Source organism: Scomber scombrus, chromosome 2 (assembly GCF_963691925.1).
Source record: "Scomber scombrus chromosome 2, fScoSco1.1, whole genome shotgun sequence".
In the NCBI taxonomy this organism is placed as follows: domain Eukaryota; kingdom Metazoa; phylum Chordata; class Actinopteri; order Scombriformes; family Scombridae; genus Scomber; species Scomber scombrus.
The window spans coordinates 33,154,233-33,173,891 of NC_084971.1; the positions used below are offsets into that span (position 1 = coordinate 33,154,233).

The window sequence follows — 19,659 nt, forward strand, 5'->3', positions numbered from 1 at the left end:
ACCAACTAGTTTGATAGTCACTGAATTGTTTTGACTCATTTTCAAGAGGAAATTTCTAAATGTTGATTCCAACGTCTCAATTTTCTTTCTTTCTTTCTTTATTCCTCTATGAGAGTAAAAATCAATATATATGTGTTGTGGATTGGTTTGGAAACAGTGATCAACTATTTTTCACCATTTTTTTACATTTTATGGACCGAGAAAATAATCAATGAGTACTATAGGTTTAGTTGCAGCCCTGACCTGCAGGCCTCCGTATGTAGGTTGATGTTACATAAATGTTTGCATTGTATCTTAAAAAGCTATTTCCTGTTTGTTGGCCTATGCAGCGTCAATAACAGGATTTTTTACACTCTTACCTACGAGTGAGGAGTGAAGCAGCTGCTTTTCACTCGACTTTAAATATATTTGTTTGTGTTTTGTTTTTCTTTTCTTCAGGAGTGAGAGTGCGTCGTCCCAGCTGAGACGCTGAAGTCCCCGGTCCTTCACCCCAAACAGAAAGGTGCCAACAGAGGGACAGGATGCCTATTCCTCCCCCTCCCCCTCCTCCCCCAGGACCCCCGCCTCCCCCCACCTTCAACGAGGTCAGTGACCGTCATCCTGAGCTACACCTGCACATGTTACATCATCCAGAGCTGCAGGGAGGGAGGAAATAGAGTTCAAATACACACAGTTCAGTTCAGTTAAATGTTGACTACCAATGAGGAATCACTTTTTAGAGCGTTGCATGATGGGCAATAAGAGCAAATCTGAGCAGTTCGCTTTATCTATGGTGAGTTTAGTTTGAATTTCCGAATTACCAGCCGGAAATTTCACCTTAAAAGCCTCCTGAAAGTCGGAAGAACCTTACCAACCCCGACCTAGTAGTAAATGTCCTGTTAATGAGCACTTCTGTCTTATTTGTGTCTCATTAAATCAGTCATACACACAGCGCTGTCCATCTTCTGTTTGCGGATGTGTTGCTATGGTGATTATATGTGCAAAAACTGGTCTAGCTGTCAATGGTTAACAATGGCTACAACTGGTTTTCCTGACTTCTTGACCTGGAACGCTCCCACTTCCTACTTCCAAGGTTAATGGATTCATAATTTAAACACTTGCTTCTACTTTTTTCGACTTTATTGGGTTGGATGTATTTAGTTTTTATTATTTATATTAGACAGCAGATGGTGGAGAAATGGCAGAAAATGAGTCAGGGAGTCATCTGCAGCAAAGGTCTTCAACAAAACTCGAATCATTGATGTTTTTGCTTCACGGTCGGCAGCTTAAACCAACTTTAACCCAGTCATTGGGGTAATGTGCTATTGTTGTTACTGTTGAAGTTGTAGTTTTTGACATCGGACTACATTCATGGAGCTGTATTTCCCTTTTTTTTGGTCATATTTTATCAATTTTCATGAGAAACTTTTTAGTAGAGCTCTTAAAAGGTGTCCATCATCTATATGCGGATGTGTTGCTATGGTGATTATATGTGTAAAAATACAGCGAAATTCTTTTTTCATCGACTGGTGTAGCTGTCAATGGTTAACAATGGCTAGAACTGGTTTTCTGACTCTTTGAACTTCCAAGGTTAATGGATTCATAATTTATACAGTTGCTTCTACTTTTTTCGACTTTACTGGGTTGGATTTATTTAGTTTTTATTCATTTTGGGAGGCTTCATATTAGACAGCAGATGGTGGAGAAATGGCAGAAAATGAGTTAGGGAGTCATCTGCAGCAAAGGTTTTCAACAAAACTCGAATCATTGATGTTTCGGGGTAATGTGCTGCGGACTACATTCATGGAGCTGCATTTCCTCAATTTTCCTGAGAAACTTTTTAGTAGAGCTCAATTAATACATTTGTCAGTGACTAGAACATTTGACTTGTTAAAAGGCTTTCACATTCTTGGAGGATATGTTCTGTGGCTTTTTGTGATTTTCCATCATTTAATATCCAGTTTGATGTTGGATATTAAACATGCTCAAAGTTTTTAATTATGAGGTGCATGTTAGTTAAAAATTGACTCTGCAAGTCAATAATCAGGGCGTAAAGAGACAGGAGCTAAAACGGCCTGTTAATAGACAGAAGCTGAACTGAGGAGCCGCTTAAAGGACCAGTATGAGATAAATAAAGAGGTTTTAACTGGAAATCATGCAAAGATATTCCAGCAAAACTCCCGAATATAAATATAGAGCGGGAAATGCTTAAGATCATACATAAACACCCGTCTTATAAAGCAGTTTATATTATTATATTGGCCATTCTACCAAATTGGTGCAAATGTTGGGGTTGGAAACAACTTTTCCCCCCATTTGCAAATTATATAATATCCAAGATACCCATGTTTTAGTAATTGTACGGTTAATTCTCCACAAATGTGACACTACTGAAAGCCATATCATATAATATAATAGAAAAAGGATTATATTGACCTGTTCATTTTATAATTTTGTATTTTTTTTTTGCACTTTTATTGAAAGGATTCAGGTTTAAAAACAATGACAATAACAATTTAAACTATATTTTAAGTGTAATTCCAGTCTTATCTGATGGAAACACTGAGTTTAGTATTAACAGGAGTTCGACCGCAGTGTGCTCAGCCATGTTTGATCAGCCAACGGAAAACAACAAGTCAAATACTTCCTTGCAGAGCTCGGCAGTGCAGTTATTCCCTTTTTTTTTAATTCTTGGAAAACTGAGCGTAAGAAAAAATGAACCTGAAGCTCTGGACTGACGATCGTGTTCCCATGATTGTGTTCTTTCCTGCCACGAACATCAGAGAAAACTATTTATAGATAAATATGTAGTTTTTAGGGACTGAAATCGAAATCTGCCAAAAAAAACCCAAACCAGGAAAGGATGACACGTTAAACTACTGTGTGATGTGATGTTTGTTTACGAGCTGCGAGCCGTGTGAACTCAGACAAAAGTCCACAAACTCTTCCACTACGGCTCAGACCGGAGGAACTGAAGGTGTGTGTGATCGCATGCTCTTGGATTTTTTCTTCCACAGGCAAATACGACTGCTCCAAAGCTGACCTCGTCCGAGTCTAAAGGCAGAGGAGCGCTGCTGACGGACATCTGCAAAGGCGCGAGGCTGAAGAAGGTCGGTGTGGTCAGTGACCGGAGCGCACCCGTTATAGAGAGTAAGTCCATTTTTAATCTACAGAAACACACGAATCTTGAACTGATTTACAGGCTTTGAGCCGATTCAGAGACACACACGAGTACCAACAGTCAGTCGCTGTAGTTATGTAATATGGGTTAATTGTGATTATGGAAATGGGGAACCTGCAAAGAAGATTTTCCACAATTTGAGCTTGGAAATAATCCTTGGACTAATTATGTTAGCTTGCTAATTGTTGCCAAATTTAATCAAAGCAGGAAATAAACCCTGAGAATAAAGAGTTGGTTAAAGGATGAGTTCACTTTTTTTAAAGGAGGGACTTTGGCACTAAAAAGCCTGTAACGTTCAAACATAGAAGACACATTTACAGTCTTTATAGCATCAAAGTCCCTCTTTTTGTTACTCTACTTCCACCACAGCTCAACAGGGAAACACTAAGAGAGACTTTGGCACTAAAAAGACACTGAAACATAGACTTGATTTGACTCATTTGGACGACAGAAGCTTCATATTAGCTTCAGATCAACTTTTAAACACATTTTTTAACACAGAAGGAGGACTGTGGGTTTAGTCCTCCTTCACTTTCCATTGTAAACATTATGAATGGATCTTCTAATCAGTATGAACAAGAGGAATCATTACAGCAAGAAAAACTGTTTTAACCTTCGTGTCGTCCTACCGGGTCAAATTGACCCCTTCCGTTTTTTACTGTTTCTTCTTTCCTTCCTCCTTTCCTTCCTTCCGTCTGTCCTTCCTTTCTTTCCTCCCTTCCTTCCTTCCTTCCTCCCTCCTTCTCTCTTTTGTTCCTTCCTCTTTCTTTCCTCCCTTCCTTCTGTCCTCCCTTCCTCCCTCCCTCCTTCTTTCCTTCCCTCCTTCCTTCATTCCTTCCTCCCTTCCTTCCTTTCCTTCCTCCCTTCCTTCTTTCCTCTGTCCTTCTTTCCTTCCTTCCTTCCTCCCTTCCTTTTTTCCTTTCTACCTCCCTCCCTCCTACCTTCCTTCTTTCCTTCCTCCTTCCTCCCTTCCCTCCTTCTTTCCTTCCTTCTTCCTCCCCTCCATCTTTCCTCCCTTCCTTCTTCCTTCCTTCCTTCCTCCCTCCTTTCCTTCCGTCTTCCTCCCTTCCTTCCTTCTTCCTCCCTCCCTCCTTTCCTTCCTTCTTCCTCCCTTCCTTCCTCCCTCCTTTCCTTCCTTCTTCCTCCCTTCCTCCCTCCTTCCTTTCTTTCCTTCTTCCTCCCTTCCTTCCTTCACTCGAGGACAACAGGAGGGTTAATGTTCATTTTATACACCTGACTGATTAGAAGAATTGTGAATCTATCCTTTTAAGATTAAATAAGCCGGACAGTCGAGGTATAAATCCGTCATTCAACATGTTTGTGTGTTCAAACTGGTTTTATTTAGTCTGGTTGAATCAGACTATGGTTTGATTTGTTCGGGGCAGATTTAAACACTGCGATCGTACTCAGCACAAATCCATCACACAGAGACTCTTAACAGGAAGTGGTCACAAGCAAATTCAGGAGTGGTTGATTTGTGGTGGGAATGTGATCCGAGTCCGAACTCCGTCTGAGCGACTACGAGGCTGAGTAGTCGCTCAGTGTTTTACATGCAGGTACACGGATGAGGAAAAATCAACAATTGCCAGCTGATGCATCTTATACCTAAATATATTCAGTTTACTCTCATAAAACAATGAAAGGAACCAGAAAATATTCACATTAAAGGAGCTGGAACAAGCAGATTATAACTTTTTTTTTTTTCCTGCCCCAAACATGTTTTTATTTAAATGTAATGTTTCTTCTTTTTTTATTTCAGATTAGTTTTAGTTACTTTAACAAGTGATTAAGTAGTTTTATTCTTATTTTTGAGTTTTTTAGGTATAAGAAGGAAAGCTTTAGTTTGTAGAGGCTGAAAAGGATTAAAGAATGCATGACACCAAATATAGTTTATTGTTTATTTAAGGTACCATAACGTGCAAAAAGCCATTTCATTATTTTATTCTTCAACTGTTAACGATGCTTAAACTCACAGCAGAGCTCAGTAATTATCACCTGGAGCTTAAATCAACAGCAAAACTTTAAATAGTCTGCATTAATAGCCCGATTTTATCTGCAATTCTGTTTAATTTTAGTTCGTTTTGCATTTTTGTAGTTTTGTAGTTTTTTCCTCAACTTGCAATATTACTGCAAAAAATTAATAATAAATAAACAATGGTAAATAAATTAACCTGCTTTATTAAATCTTTTGTTAAATTGTTCAGTTGAGACATTTCAGACAGAAGCCATTAATGTTTAATCTTCTCTCGAGGTTTTAAAATTCAAATATATTGTTTAGACAGCTTTCGGAGCGCAGACTGTTGTCGTTTTACATACCATCTGTGTTGCCTGGTTGATGGTTTTTAATTTGCATAGAAATGAGGAACTCGTTTTAAACCACATATTCAGTGATGTTCAGACGCATTTCTGATCTGATGAAAGATAAAAGTTCGACTCAGTTAAACGGGTTAAATTGTTTTTTCCTGAGTGTATTTACTCACATCATCTACACTGTTTAAAAGTTTTAAATATTTGAATATGAAAATGTGTCCTCAGCTCTGCTTTCATGTTTGTCTTTAGTAATACTGATCCAATCTTTTCAATAGAATCAGGAGGAGGCGGCGGCGGTGGAGGAGGAGGAGGAGGTGGTGGAGGAGGAGGAGGTGGTGGCGGTTTTGGAGGTGGAGGTCCGATGGGAATGGGAGGCCTTTTCCAAGGAGGAGTACCCAAATTACGCCCAGTTGGAGGTAAGAACTTGTTTTAAGTGTACACAACTTTTTAATTAGGGGTGTAATGTTGCGTTTATTCATCCTGAGCCGTCACAGTATGGAAGTTAGACATAGACTGTATATAAGAAATGGACGTAACATCCGTGACGTCACCCATTGGTTTGTGGACTGCTGCTCGGAAGCCAATAGTATCGGATCTGAGCAGCGCCATCTTGAAAAATTCAGGTGCATGCTGGGTAAAATAAAAACAGGGATTCTACTTATATGGGCATCAGGAGGAGCATGAGGCGCCCTCCTGAACCTGTGAACCAATCAACCTGTCAATTACGACGTAGCCACGCCCTAATGCATACCCTGCTTTATCGTCAAATATAAAATCAGGGAGGCCAAAATGTCCCAAATGAACATCATACTGCATTGAAGAAGGCTTTAAACTAGTGATTGAGACCATAAACACATTTTGAAAACGTTTACTGAGGTTAGAAATCAAGTGAGAAGTTGGTGAATTCTCCATTGACTTGTATAGAGACGGAAGTCCTTTTGACACCAAAACGGTCGCCCCCTGGTGGCCTTTTGATAGAATGCAGTTTTAAGTTACTTCCGCGTTGTCATCATTTCAGAGGACCGGAACTCCCCGCCTGACGTTAGATGAGGAGCTGGAATTAAACAAGTGTACATACATTTAATCAATAACATGAATAAAAACAGTCTCTACTACCTTGTGATGTCATTTACAGTCGCCGTCTCGCTGCTTCTCTGCGTCGTTTGCTTGTAGATCAGCCGATTGAGACGAGCGACCGTGCAGTCATGGACGCTTACGGCTGTTTTTGTTTTGCAAGTGAGGGACAACAACATTTAAGATATCATAATCGTTAGACTATATGTATCGCACAGCTCCTGGTATGCTTGTGTACGATTTGCATGCAGGCTTAGCCAAAGTATAGCCTGGTTACCGTGGTTACACTGTAGCCTCACCCGTATCATTGACAGTGAGTGACACAGTTATCTCCGTGGTGAATACCACTTTATACACAGTTGGACCATAAATCAGCTGGTGTCCTGACTCACTGAGAGGTAAAACAACCAATGAGCCTTTATGGATGCTCATATTTTTGCAGAAATGATATCGAACCCATGAGCATATAACCGAGGTATACAAACCAGATTGTGAGACTTATGTACAGTTAAACCTCTACTGCCCCTTATTACTGATGTGAGTACTCATAACATGTTTTCAGTGAAGGCTGCGTCATTGTTGTCCCGGGGTAAATATCTCATGTGTAAATATTAGAGCTGCAACATTCAGCTGATTATTGCTCGGTGGTTTGCATGTTCTCCTCGTGGGTTCTCTCTGGGTTCTCTCTGGGTTCTCTCTGGGTTCTCCAGCTTCCTCCCACAGCCCAAAAACATGCAGGTTAAGTTAATTTGAGACTCTAAATTGCCCATAGGTGTGAATGTGAGCGTGAATGGTTGTCTGTCTACTCTATATGAGCCCTGTGATTGACTAGCGACCTGCAACCCTCTAGAGAGGTTCAGCGGTTTGGAAAATGAATTATGGATTAGTGGTGGTATTTTTTTTTTTTTAATAATATTTTTTATTGATTTCACAGGTTATAACAAAGAGCCATTTACATCAGAAGGCTTATTTTCCATTTTTCTTCAACAACATACCCTTTCATTTCCCCACCCTACCCAGTCATCCACACTACACTTTCTACACCGTACAGATTACACTATAAACACCAAATTAAAAATAATACAATGCATAATGTAACAAATGATACAATGCATAATACAACATACAGTCAAAATGTCCATGAAGCGAATAAATTATTATTTTTGAGATAAGTTGAGAAGTGCACATCATCATCTGCACCATACATTCCAATGGAAACATAGGGAAAAGAATAAAAAACAAAACAAAACAAAACAAAACAAACAAAAATAGGGGGGGAGGGGGGGGGTCAGCAAGGAAATAAGGTGACAAGGTCAACTCGTACTCTAACAACCCTGAGGCATGCCAAAAGATAGTGCTGTTCAAAGGGGGTGCTCATTTATCTTCGAGAGTTTTTAATTCTCTTATGTATTCCAGTGTTGGATTCCAAACTAACTCAAATTTTTCAGGAGACCCTCTTAAATTGTATTTAATTTTTTCTAGATTGAGGAACATCATAAGGTCTTTAAGCCATGTGGACGCCGTGGGGGCAAGCGGTGACTTCCATCCTAGTAGTATTCTCCTCCTCGCTAATAAGGATGCAAAGGCAATAGTGTCCTTTGCCCACTTTCTAAAATTCTCATGATTTGGTATTACCCCAAAGATACCAACTTGGTGGCTTGGTGGTAATGTAACACTTAGAAACTTGGACAAATGACCAAAGATATCTGTCCAGTAATCATGAAGGCGAGGACAAGACCAAAACATGTGTGTCATGTCTGCTGGAGATAAATTACACCTGTTACAGGAGTCTGTGACATTAGGATATATTTTAGAAAGTTTAGAATTGGTAAAATAAGTGCGGTGAACCACCTTAAACTGTATTAAACTCAGCCTTGCACAAGAAGTACTCCCATTCACTCTGCTGAGTGCCTCCTCCCAGTCATTGTCAGCAATAGGGCAACCCAGCTCCTCCTCCCAGGTTTTTCTTATCTGATCAAGTGGGGTCTCTGTGAGCTGGGATATTGAAATATATATTCTGGAAATGAGGCCTTTTTGACTAGCAGGAATGTCTAAAATTGAATCGACAGCAGAATCAGGTGGGGAGTTTGGAAAGATTGAATTATTCAGCTTGGCAAAGTTACGGATCTGGAAATAACGAAAAAGATGTGACTGTGGGAGATTGAACCTTTCACAGAGTCTGCCAAAGCTATTAAAGGAATTATCAGTGTAGAGATCCCTTAGATTTGTAAGGCCTGCCCTTCGCCAAAAGGAGAAGGCTGCATCTACACTGGGGGGAAGAAAAAGGTGATTGTTGCAAATGGGGCTATGGTTGGATGCCCCCTTGAGTCCAAAAGTTAGTCTAAATTGAGACCAGATCCTTAAAGTAGTAATAACGATAGGGTTGGCTGTGTATTGGGTTGACTGAATGGGTAGCTTAGATGTGAGCAAAGCTAAAAGTGAAGTGGAGGGACATGAACTAGCCTCGATCTCACACCAATTTAGCGTCGGCGCCTGAACCCAAAGGATCATTTTTTGTATGTTGGCCGCCCAATAATAATTTCTCAAGTTTGGGAGCGCTAATCCACCAGCTGATCTGTCTCTTTGTAAAAACCCACGTTTGATCCTGGGGGTCCCATTTTTCCATATAAAGGAGGAGATCAATTTGTCAACTGTACTAAAGTATGATTTTGGCAAAAAAATGGGCAGACACTGAAAAAGATACAAAAACCGTGGGAGCACATTCATTTTTATACAATTTATCCTACCTGCAATTGTTAAATGCAGACCATTCCACTTTTCCAAATCTAGTTTAATCTGTTCCATTAAAGGTAGAAAATTATTTTTGTAAATGGCTGAAAAATGTTGATAGATATTCACCCCTAAGTATCTAAAGGTGTTTCCAGACAGCTTAAAGGGAAGGTCTCCATCAGTAATGTGTGGGGTTGGGTTGTTTACCAAGAAACATTCACTTTTTGAGTAATTCAGTTTATAACCTGAAAAGGTTCCAAATGTATCTAATAGTTTGATTATGCGAGGGATCGTGGTTAATGGATCAGAAATAAACAACAATAAATCATCGGCATAAAGTGAAAGTATATGTTTGGTGCCACCTCTAGTAATCCCCTGATTATAGCTAGTTGATTTGAGTGCTATAGACAATGGTTCAATTGCCACAGCAAATAACAGGGGACTCAGGGGACACCCCTGACGAGTGGACCTGGAGAGTGTAAAGTATTGAGATCTCATTCCATTTGTATTCACTGAAGCTTTAGGTGAGGTATATAGTAACTTTATCCATGAGATGTATTTGGAACCCATACCAAATCTGTTTAGAACATCAAACAGGTACTCCCACTCCACCCTGTCAAATGCTTTCTCAGCATCTAGTGAGACCACCACTTCTGATGTCTCAACAGGAGCTGAGGATAAAAGGATATTAAGAAGTCTGCGAATATTTGAGAAGGAATGGCGATTTTTCATAAATCCGGTCTGGTCTGACGATATGATGTCCAGCAAAACAGGTTCCAATCTCAGTGCAAGTATTTTAGCTAGAATCTTATAGTCATTATTCAAGAGTGAGATAGGCCTGTAGGAGCCACACTCAACACTGTCTTTGTTTGGTTTCAACAATAAGGTTATGGAGGCCTCTGTGAGGGTTTTAGGTAAGGTTCCCTGATCCAAAGAGTCATTAAACATTTTAAGAAGAAGAGGGCTTAGTTTATCAATGAACTTTTTATAAAATTCTATCGGATATCCATCCGGGCCAGGGGCTTTGCTGCTTTGCATTAGTTTAATTGCATCAGTAATTTCACTAATTTTCAGAGGTTGATCCATATAGCTTGCTTTGCCAGTAGCAATGGATGGGAATTCCAAATTATCAAGAAATTCTGTCCTATATGTGTCAGTGTTAAAAGCTTCAGAAGTGTATAGTTTAGAGTAGTAATTTGTAAAGGTATCATCGATGACAGACGGAAGCACTGTAATTTCTCCTGAAAAAGTTCTAATTTGTTTAATTTGTTGAGATGCTGTTCGACTCCTGAGCTGGTGAGCCAACAGCCGTCCTGCTTTCTCACCATGCTCATACAAAAGTCCGCGTGAGTGCAATAGTAGTTTTTCGGTCTCATGTGTTGTAAATAGATTATATTCCATTTGTAGATTTTGTCTGTCTTTTATAAGTTCTGGGGATGGTGATACTGATAGTTTATTATCCATATGTTTAATACTTTCCATTAGCTGCTCTTGTTTTTGTTTTTTATATTTATTTATGCTCGCAGAGTACGATATAATCTCTCCCCGAATAACCACTTTAAATGTTTCCCAAAGCAAAGAAGGAGATATGGAATCTGAATCGTTATTTATAAGAAAATTATCAATTGCTGCAGAAATCATACAATTAAATGCATTATCGTTAAGCAGTGCAGAATTTAACCTCCAGGGAGGGCGTGTTTTTTGTAAGAGTGCAAAAGAAAGGTCAAGAAGTAGTGGTGCATGATCCGATATGACTAAGGCTGAGTATTCCGTGTGATTAACAGCTGGAAGGAAATCATTACTAATGAAAAAGTAATCTATTCGTGAGAAACTATTATGAACATGGGAATAAAATGAAAATTGCTTTTTATCAGGGTAGAGGAATCGCCATGGGTCCACACTTCCTATGTGGTTCATGAAAGATGAGAAGGCTTTGGCCATTTTAGATGGAGCGTGCTGTCTGGAGGAGGATCTGTCCAGAATCGGGTCCAATGCACAGTTAAGGTCACCCCCCAAAATTAATTTATAACAGCTCAAATCTGGAAGAGACGATATCAACTTTGTAACAAACGCTTCATCATCCCAATTGGGCGCATACAAGTTTACAAGAGTGACTGCTTCATTGTTAAGAGAGCCTGTAACTATAATGAATCGGCCTTGATTATCAGCTATTGTATTAGATGGGGTAAACTGAACTTTTTTATGGAATACAATAGCTGCACCCCGTGCTTTACTGCTAAAATTGGAGTGGAAACATTGACCAATCCATGATGCCCTCAATCTGTGATGATCTTTAGTGATCAGATGGGTCTCCTGTAGGAAAGCTACATCGGTTTTTAAGTGTCTTAAATGAGATACAATTCTGCCCCTCTTGACTGGGCTATTAAGGCCTTTAACATTCCAGGATACAAACCTCAGGCTTGCTCCTTTGTCTTTTATTATGTTACTCATATGTAATGGTCAGAGGTATGTAAAATAGTGACACTGCCTTGACATGAGAAGAGGAAAGCAGGGGAAGGGGAGGGAGAAAAAAAAAAAAAAAAAAAAAAAAAAAAAACACATATATACCAACAACTGTAGTGAGGACACAACTACCCACCCCCTCCCAATCACACACATAAGTATCCACCCACCCACCCATTCCCCTCCCAGAAAACCCCCCCATATTAAACTCTCAGAACGGAGAGTGTGCAACATGAATGCAACATCTAACATTCCTAAGCATGTTCTCAGAACTAGAACTAGCAGCAGGATTATCCAAAATATGCCACTTCCAGATGGCATGAGCTACTTCTCTACTACTTGAGTCAGGGGGCTCCTATTTAAAGTAATGAATTATGTGACGCTGAGAATTAACACCAAAATAAGATCGGTAGAGAGATAGTGGCCTAATAGGCATGTACCCTTTTATAGGCTATTATTAACGGCTTATTGTATGTATAAAGAATAACAAATTAAAACGATAGGTCTATGATAAGATAGGATCCAGGTCGTCACAAATCTTTAAAAAAAAAAAAAAAATACTTACAACAGCGCCTTATCAGTCCAAATTAACAGAAAATTCTAGCTTGCTGGCTGTAACAAACATCTCGGGATGAGACCGGTCTCTTCTCCATTGCAGCCTATTCGTCAGGGATATTGACGCGCTGGTCATAGAAGTGCTGGGCTTTTTGAGGCGAATCGAAGTAGTAGTCCTGGTCATGGAATGAAACGTGAAGACGGGCCGGGTGCAGCAGGCGAAACTTTATTCCTTTCAGATACAGTGAATTTTTAATGGGATTAAATGACGCTCGTTGTTTGGTCAGTTCAGCACTGATATCCGGGTAGACTCTCAGTTCAGAATCACGGTAAGTCATCTTATGTTTCCTGGCCCATCTCAGGACTTTCTCTTTATCTTGGTAACGGAGAAATTTCACGATGAAGGCTCTCGGCTTCTCTGCATTAGGCCTACTGTCCCCCGATTTGCGGAAGGAGCGATGAGCTCTCTCTATCTCAGGGGGGCTATCAAAGACTTCGGAGCCAGTCACCGTCATCAGCAAGTCCGACATAAACGTAATCGGGTCCTGGCCCTTCTCACTCTCCTCGGGCACGTTGATAATTCTCAGATTCGAACGTCTGGATCTATTTTCGAGATCGTCAACTTTGTCCAGAAGTTTACCGCATTGAGATTGAAGCGTTTTGATGGTAGTCTCCATCTCGTTGATTTTCCCAAAGTTCTCCCCAGCCAAAACTTCTGTTTGAGTGAGACGGCCATTAAATGATGACACCTGTTGTCCCAGAGAGTCTACCGATGATCTAAGGGATTCTGTTGACTCGCGAATCAAAACTGCCACATCAGTCTTGAAGCTTTCACGCTGATCATTGAGTAGAGCCTCTAGGTCGCTTTTGGTAACCGGGCCGTCTTCATTTTTGCTAGCCCAGTCAGCAGCCTTGGCCATGTTAGCTAACTTAGCCGAAACGCTAGCTCGAGCTCCTTGTTTCTGCTTGCTCATTAGGCCTATTTCTTAATACTTTCATGTAAAGTATCTGTAAATGTCCAATTGCCAGTCAACCAAAAGAGAAGAAATGGGATATTAAGGTCGTTCAGCTTAAAAATATGAAAGTTTAGTCGGAGCCCCCTTTCGCACGTCTGCTCACTAACTCGTCATGCCGCGTGACCTCTAGTGGTGGTATTTAATATACTACGTTAGATACAAACATTTCAGTCTTGGTAGTTTGTGTGTTAAGTTATTTAATTGATTTTAAACTAAATTTACAATATTTCAATATTTGCAAAAAATACGAATTCTGTTTTTTTCATATGTTTGAGGGGATTTATTGTATAAAATGGGCAATATATTGATATTATATCGATATCGTGATATGAGGCTAGATATCGTCTTAGATTTAGGATATCGTAATATTGCGATATGTCATCAGAGTCGTCTTTTCCTGGTTTTAAAGCTGCATTACAGTAAAATATGTAATTTTCTGAGCTTACCAGACTGTTCTAGCTGTTCTGTTATTTACTTTTTTACCCACTTTGCCGTTATATCCACATTACTGATGATTATTTATCAAAGTTTTCATTGTGTAAATATTTTCTGAAAGCATCAACTACCCTCTCTATAATTTTGTTGCAATATCAATATCGAGGTATTCGGTCTAAAATATCGTGATATTTGATTTTGTCCATATCGCCCAGCCCTAATTTATTGTCCTAATTTGGTAATTTTAAGAGTGCAGAGAGACGTGCATTAAAGTCCTCGGCTGGAATCGAGTGGAGGACTCTGCGGCCATGTTTGTTTACCAGCTGTTTTACTTTATGAGGGATTTTCTACATGTTGTCGTCCCGCTCTCACTTCCAGTTAGACGTGTTTTTCTTCGCTGTGATGTCTAAAAATCATCGTGATAGTTTGTTCAGTATCTTTTCTCTCAGAAACGACGAAGACGATGTTTCCTTCATGTTTGATTCTCAGATCAACTTTTAACACCAACTTTTCTGCTTTCCTCTCAGATGGTCCAGCAGGTGGTTCGGTTGGCAGATCAGCTCTGAGGCCCCCAGGTTCCCGACCTGCCGCCCCTCGCCCCCCTACAGGCCGCTCCCCCTCCCCAGTTAACAAACCCTCCCCACCGGAGCACCAGCGCTCCCATCGTCCCTCGCTGCCCGACATCTCGCGTCCCACCAGCAGCAGCAGCTCCTCCTCCAGCGGCGGGATGAAGCACAGCACCTCCGCTCCTCCCCCTCCTCCGCCATTCAGCAGGGGGGGCCGCGGCAACGCCCCGCCCACCCCCAACCTGAAAGCACCTTCTTCCTCATCCTCCTCTCACAGCAGGGAGAAGCCCCTCCCTCCGACCCCCAACAGAGGCCCCACCCCTCCCAGCTCCGTAAAGCCTCCTTCTTCCAGCAGACCCCCGACCGGCGGCTCCGCGGCCCCCCCTCCCCCGCCGCCGTACAGACCGCACACATCCAACGGGCCCTCGCACATCGACGGCGCCCCCGAGCTTCCTCAGAGGCACAACTCTCTGCACAAAAAACACTCGTCATCCGGAGGCGGCACCCAAGGACGAAGCCACGCTCCGCCCCCCCCTCCGTCACCGTCTCCAGCCGCACTGCAGGGGGGGGTCAGACCACCGCCGCCACAGAGAGACCCGCCGGGGCGCAGATCAGGTAAAACCAAAATAACTTCTGACATATTTACAGTCTTTGGACTCATTCGGACGACTGAAGCTTCATATTAGCTTCAGATCAACTTTCTTTCTTTCCTCATCTTCCTCCATCTTTGTTTCTTTCATCCCTTCTTTCATTTTTTTTCTCTTTCCTTCTTGTCTTTATATTATTTATCATAAATATAACATCCTGTGGTTGATTTTCTGTCTTTTTATGACACTTTAAAGTAGAAAATATGAGATTTGGATGGTTGGTCAGACATAACAAGCGATTTGAAGTCGTCACTTGGAGCAGTTTGCTTCAGATTCAAACTATCAACCATCATCTGAGCTCCTCTCCACACTATAAGTGATGGGGGGGGGTTTAGGTTAATTTGGGATCCTGACCGTTGATTTAAATCTTCATATTCTGACCCATCACAGTATTTCCTCACATAATTAGTCTCTATAACAAACTTCTGAACCACAAATCATTCATTAAGACTTCATCAGAGAAACAGGATTAATCCTTAATGAAGCTTTCAGAGAGCAGAAAGAGTTCCTTTTTTTAGTTTTTATGAGAAAAAAGATGATAAAAAAACACTTTTATGGTAATTTTTTAATTCTTTTTTGAAATTTTGGATAAATATTTGTAAAGCACGCTACAAAAAAAGTTGAAATATTTCCCTTTTCGTTTGTTTGAACTGCTCTCAAATGTGAAAATAGGTCAAATTAGACCCTGAACAGTCGTTTAAAGTTGTCAAATATTCAGTCAGATTTGAAGACAACAAACGTCTCTCTTCTCTCAGGCGGAGGAATGTTCACACCGAGACCAAAGCGAGTTTTGACTTGTTATCTCTTTCAACCTTTTTAAAGTTCAGTCCGGCCTTTTTAACGCAGCGCTCCGAGACGAAGCCAAGTATTCCTCCACATGACGAGTGAGAAAGTAGAGCAGAGAAGCAAAGCAGGTGGCGTGATTCGTTTCACCTCCGCCGGCCGAGTTTCTGCACGTTTAAACATGTCGTCGTTTGTCGGGACTGAGAGATAAACGTCATATTTTGGGTTTATTACGTTGTTGCTTTGTTAGATTAACAGCGGAGGAAGTTACAGGCAGCACGTGGAGCAGAGATATGATGTGTGTCAGCAGACGTGTTGAGGCTCGGTTGGGTAGGTGCAGCGTGGACGACGACATTCATCAGATGCCTTCGTATCTGTCAAGTGTGTGTGTGTGTGTGTGTGTAGTGTGTGTGTGTGTAGTGTAGTGTGTGTGTGTGTGAGAACATATAAGGAAACACGCCTCCGTTTTTAGAAATTGACTTGATAAAACTTCCAGATGCCGATTTTTATTTTTGGATTTACGTCTCGCTGGAAATGTTCATGATTAGAATTCAGAGCAGATACACACACACACACACATACGCACACACAGTCACGCACTCATGCACACACACAGTCACAAACACACACTCACACACACACAGTCACACGCTCACACACACACAGAGTCACACACACACACTCACTCACACACACACACAGATGCACACTCAGTCACACACTCACTCACACACACACACAGTCACAGACACAGACACACTCACAGTCACGCACGCACACACACACAGATGCACACACACAGTCACAGTAACACACTCGCACACACTCTCAGACACACACTCACATGCGCAGTTACACGCAGACACACTCAAACGCCCGCACACACACACACACACACACAGACACACACAACACAAAACAGGAAGGCACTTGTTAGCCGGAGCCTCTGCCGTGTTGTGATTGGATCGGAGCGCTTCGCCACGAGGCCTCCTGGTTCCTCTGCATTCCTGAAGCTCTGTGGAATATTCCAGCATTCCTCTTCACTTTCACTCGCTCTGCTGTGTGTGTGTGTGTGTGACTCTGTGTGTGTGACTCTGTGTGTGTGTGACTCTGTGTGTGTGACTCTGTGTGTGTGTGACTCTGTGTGTGTGACTCTGTGTGTGTGTGTGTGTGTGTGTGTGTGTGTGTGTGTGTGTGTGTGTGTGACTGTGTTCGCTGTCAGGATGTCTGGTCTTTCCTGTTTTTGTTCATTTTTTAGCTCTTTTTTTTATATATATATATATATATATATATATATTCTGACTTTAAGAGAGAGAGAGAGCACATGTGTGTTACTTGTGTTGCAGCATCACTTCGTGTCTGTTTTTCATTCCTGACATCAGAAAACTAAATATAACCAAAGATAAGAAGCTGTTGAACTGATGGTGATTTGTGTTCATGCTGCCTTAGAGGATAAAATGTGGCGTTTGGTATCTAATGAAATAAAGCCACAAAACATCTTTATATTTGCAGCACATGTGTAGTTATTCTGTGTTTTAGTGCTGAAATGATGAGTTCATCAATCGATTATTCAGACGACACGACATCATTGTAAATTAAATATATTTGGGTTTCTGACTTTTTGATGGATGGTTTGATATCTGTTAGACTTTGACTGTGGAACGGCCACTAAATTGATTTTTATGCGCTATTAAAAACGTCTTTAAATGTCTCAAATTTAACTTTAACTGTAGAAACTCGGAGCTGATCTGATGATGATGATTGTCGTATTTAATTTTTTTTTAGTTTAGTTTAGAGCCCGACTGATACTGGATTTTTGGGGCTGATACCGATATTAGGGAGTAAAAAATTAGCTATATTGATATATTGGCCGATAATATTATATGTACAGAATACAAAGATATACAGTTTTATGTTGTAATGATCCTCTAATTCTAATGAAGGTATAATATTTTACAGGTTAATATTAAATATGACTTTATAAAATTACGCCAGTGCACTAAAAATTTACACAAATTAATTATAATAATAATAATGATAATAATTAGAATTAGCTATGAATTACAAACAAAAACAACATATGCATATATTAAACTTGAATTAAGAAAAGGGGTCAAATAAACTTAAAATGCTGTCTTATATAACTTAAAAAAATAAAAATATATCTGTACATATTGGACAACATATTCACCGATACCAATATATCTGATTGGTCGATATCGGCTGATATTAATCAGCTGACCGATATATGAGTCCGGCTTTAGTTTAGTTTATTTTGGTCTTTAAACTCAAATATTCATGAATAAATAAATAAACAATCATATCTTCATCTCTCTTAGAAATGGTGACAAACCAAAAGGGAAAAATACATTTAAAAAAGTTTTTATGTAAAAAATAATAATAAATAAAAAAAATGTTTTTATTGCTCTTGAAATGAAAGATAAAAGGTCTGATAAGAGATTCTTTAGTGTTGAAGCTCAGTTAGTGTTTTTACTGAGCAGGAACTGGATCACATCCCTGATTTGGAAATAAGATCAGAAATTAGTTTGAAGTGTTTTTAAGGTTTCTATGATTGATTTATTAATAATGAAGTTAATTGGCATCTGAAACCTTTTGAAGTGACATCATCCTGATCGTGTGTGTGTGTGTGTGATCCACGCAGCTCCCCAGGTTCCCCCTTCCGCCGGCTCTCGTAACAACGGCCGTGAAGCCCCTCCTCCCCCGCCCCCGTACCGAGGCCACAGCTCTTCCAACGCCTCAGAGCCCCACATCCGAGGAGCCAAACCACCGCCTCCTCCTTCCTCTTCCTCCTCCTCATCAACCTCCTCCCGAACCCCGGCCGGACCCCCTCCACCGCCCCCGCCCATCCGGAACGGCCACTCCTCCATCTCCTCCTCCAAGTCCATCATAGGTGAGTCGGGCCGCTTTGCCTTCATCGTATTACTCCTCCTCTTCCTCCTCCTCCTCCTCATCATCTGTGCTTTCACCATCAACAGACACTAAAAGACATGAATATTTAGCTACTTTCACTCATTTACAGCCTTTTTTTAAATGTATATATGAGTACATCACGGTCAGAAAGTAATCAACTAAACAATTATTTGGAAAAAGGAAAATACCTACATTAAAATAAAAAGCAATTTCAGACATTTAAAAAAGATATTTCAACATTTTTGGAAGTATGTTTATTAGCTTTCACAATTATCAGTTTGAGTGTTTTGTTGGAGTTTCCAAAGCTGTTCCATCATCTGAAGAACGTTTCAGATGGTTAAACTGAGTCCTTCACTCCTGAATCCTGCAGTTTTTAGTGTTTGATGAACCTACAGAGAGTATTATCAGTGACTCTGCAGCTCCTCTCTGAGCTTCACGGAGCTTTATAGTTGAGTTTCAGCTCATTGTTTAGCTGTCCGGCTGCAACTTTTACTGTTCTGGTTCACTCTCAGTGCTCTCATAGCCTTGTTTTTAGAGAAAAAGTTGTAAAAAGCCACTGAACACTATCTGCTCAGCACCGAACGGCAAACAGACACAGATAGCTGTAGACTAGCTGGTGAACATAGTGGAGCATTTAGCAGCTAAAGAGCCAAATATTTCCCTCAGGAGTTAGTAGAGAGTAAAAACAGAGCTAAAAGAGAGTAAGAGAATATTGGACTTACTCAGGATTTCCACCACGTTTTTCTCCGTCCTGATTTAGATTTTGGTGCCTCCATCATGTGTCAGTAGTCTACGTAGATAAACTGTGTCTTTATCAGCCTGTTTTATTCGTGTTTGCTGCTGAAATACGATCAGGAGTCTGCACAGATTGACTTATTTTGACATTAACAAGTTACTGTGACCAAACTCTTAATAATGAAGAAACATGTCACCCAGAAGAAGAAGATCTATTAGACTTCAGATACACACATGAGATTTCTCAACAGCAC

General features: G+C 40.6%; 1 protein-coding gene across 1 annotated transcript in view; it reads left to right on the forward strand.

The window, feature by feature from the left end:
* The window catches only part of wipf2a (WAS/WASL interacting protein family, member 2a), a 32,767-nt gene that overhangs the window by 7,434 nt on the left and 5,674 nt on the right, over nt 1-19,659 (forward strand). The window contains exons 2-6 of the mRNA XM_062437859.1: nt 439-584; nt 2,997-3,129; nt 5,746-5,886; nt 14,271-14,924; nt 18,402-18,650. Coding sequence (XP_062293843.1) covers nt 522-584; nt 2,997-3,129; nt 5,746-5,886; nt 14,271-14,924; nt 18,402-18,650 — 1,240 coding nt within the window. The 5' untranslated portion in view covers nt 439-521. The remainder of the gene's footprint in view (nt 1-438; nt 585-2,996; nt 3,130-5,745; nt 5,887-14,270; nt 14,925-18,401; nt 18,651-19,659) is intronic.